Source organism: Pteropus alecto, unplaced genomic scaffold (assembly GCF_000325575.1).
Source record: "Pteropus alecto unplaced genomic scaffold, ASM32557v1 scaffold260, whole genome shotgun sequence".
Lineage (NCBI taxonomy): Eukaryota > Metazoa > Chordata > Mammalia > Chiroptera > Pteropodidae > Pteropus > Pteropus alecto.
The window spans coordinates 507,626-509,737 of record NW_006429595.1 but is presented as its reverse complement, the minus strand read 5'-3'; the positions used below and the strand labels follow the sequence as shown (position 1 = coordinate 509,737).

At 39.9% G+C, this 2,112-nt stretch overlaps 1 protein-coding gene across 3 annotated transcripts in view; it reads right to left on the bottom strand.

Moving 5' to 3' along the window:
- Positions 1-204: 204 nt before the first annotated feature.
- PTPDC1 (protein tyrosine phosphatase domain containing 1) overlaps positions 205-2,112 on the bottom strand; it is a 54,482-nt gene continuing 52,574 nt past the window's right edge. For all 3 annotated transcript variants that reach the window (XM_025043170.1, XM_006903848.3, XM_025043103.1), the window contains one exon: positions 205-559. In XM_025043170.1, the coding sequence (XP_024898938.1) occupies positions 443-559 (117 nt within the window). In that variant the 3' untranslated portion in view covers positions 205-442. The remainder of the gene's footprint in view (positions 560-2,112) is intronic.

The following is a 2,112-nucleotide window of genomic DNA, read 5'->3' as shown; positions in this document are numbered from 1 at the left end:
TATAAAACAATATTTAGATAAATAAATAAAAGAAAGCGGCACTGACTTTATGGCAATTTTTCCAACGCAAAAATGTAGCTCAACAATATGTTAAAATAAATAATTGCTCCAAACAGGAACAGTCATTCTCAGTACAGAGCATCTGTAAAGGATGTAAACACCACATACTTAAAATATTAGTACAACAATATTTAGTTAAATAAATAAAAGAAAGCGGCACTGACTTTATGGCAATTTTTCCAACGCAAAAATGTAGCTCAACAATATGTTAAAATAAATAATTGCTCCAAACAGGAACAGTCATTCTCAGTACAAAGAGCATCTGAAATAAAGTGCTAGGAGATGAAGTAACTCCACACTTTAACTTGTTCACTTAGGAACAGAAATGCTGTCTGGATCATCAGGTCTGAAATATTCACCATGACAGGGAAAGTCAGTTTCACTAGGCACTAGGCTTAGGGCTGTCTTTTGCCATTTTTCTTTTTTCTTCCAGTGCGTGCTTAAATATATTCTTCAGAGTGTTGTAAACTATTGGTCCATTTTCAGAATCAAAATTAACCTGGTGACAAAGAAAATTTATATTCAGGGCACTGTAATAAGAATTTTAGCTAGTCTATTTTAGGAGAAAAGAAATGGGGTAGAGAAAAAACTAACACTTCTAAACAAAATTATATATAATTTTAAGAGTATACACAATGCATTTCACACATTACTTTTAGTTGAAAGACTATAAGAGAATTGCCAATCATGTCAATACCAAACTTATCAATGAAAACCCAGCACTAAATCTAGTGCCTGGAGATGTAGTATACTTGTCAGGAAGTCAATAGTGAGTTTGAGTGAGTTTTGATTCCAGAGACTGATCACTGATAATATAAGGGAAAGGTCTCCTTATGAAGACAACGTGCACCAGCTGTCAGTGTTGTGCTGGGGTGACCTGAAAGGGCTCTCCACCTGCTGGTCATGCAGCCTCACGTCATAACTGACTTCTCTGTAAAAAAATCACAATGTCCATCTCTTTGAGGTTTCTGTGAATACTAAATGTGAGAGTCTTACATCTATGTGGCACATATAAAAACCTATGTAGCAGTCTCCTTTCCCCTTGGTGGGAAGGCACCACGTACACATATGTGGACCGTTTGCCCAAAGTCATCATACTGAAGGACTGGGAGTGATGCAGGATGGAGAACCAGAGCAATTATCACGCCTCCACTCAACTGCCAAAGAAATGTGTGACTCCTTAGGACAGGATCAGATCACTTGGCCAGTGACTCCCTCCTCCTGAGGGAAGGGAGGGAGGGAGGGAGGGTTGTCCTCTTGTGAAGGGCTGGGAAAGGTCCGGGATTTCACCCTGCTCTCATAACCCCTTCATCTGCCAACTCAGCGACACTGGCAGAGATAACAAGACTGCTGGGTCAGAGACAAACAACTTAATAACTCAAACAACATAATCACATGGGTTTCCTTGCCCTCCAAGTCACATGGGGTGACTTGGAAGACACAGGTGGAGGCTGCATAAGCAGGGCATTTACATCGTAACTAAGGACCCCAACGTGTGATGTGGGGGATGAGGGGGCTGTAGCAAATCTGCTAAGCTCTGGCCTATGGGGAGACATGATTTTTACCACATGGGAAGCAGACACCACACAGACTTCCTTGAAGAACCCAGGACGAGACCTGTCACAGCCTCTGCTCATAAGGACTGTGCACAAGGGGAGAGAATGAAGAACTGTCTCCTGAAATTTTTATATATGTGGAACAACTGATATAGCTAACTTTTCATTAGTATCCCCCTAAAAGGCCAACAGAAGTTGTAAAGAATTCCTGATGCTTTCGGAAAGATGAATATTAACGTTTTTTTTTTTCAGTTAAGTCAGAAATTTATTTTTATCTTAACCATGATATTGTCTATCCCATTTACAAAAACCTCTTATTAACATTAATAACAGTTTCAATTGATTACTTTATTAAACACCAAACCACAACCCTCCCCACACAGCAGGTAGCCTTTTGGGTCTATGGAAGTGTAATAAAATATAGACTTAAAAGGATCATGTGGTTGGGGTTTGAGTGGCTCACTTGGGAGCATGGAAGCTTAGTGCCATGAAGCTC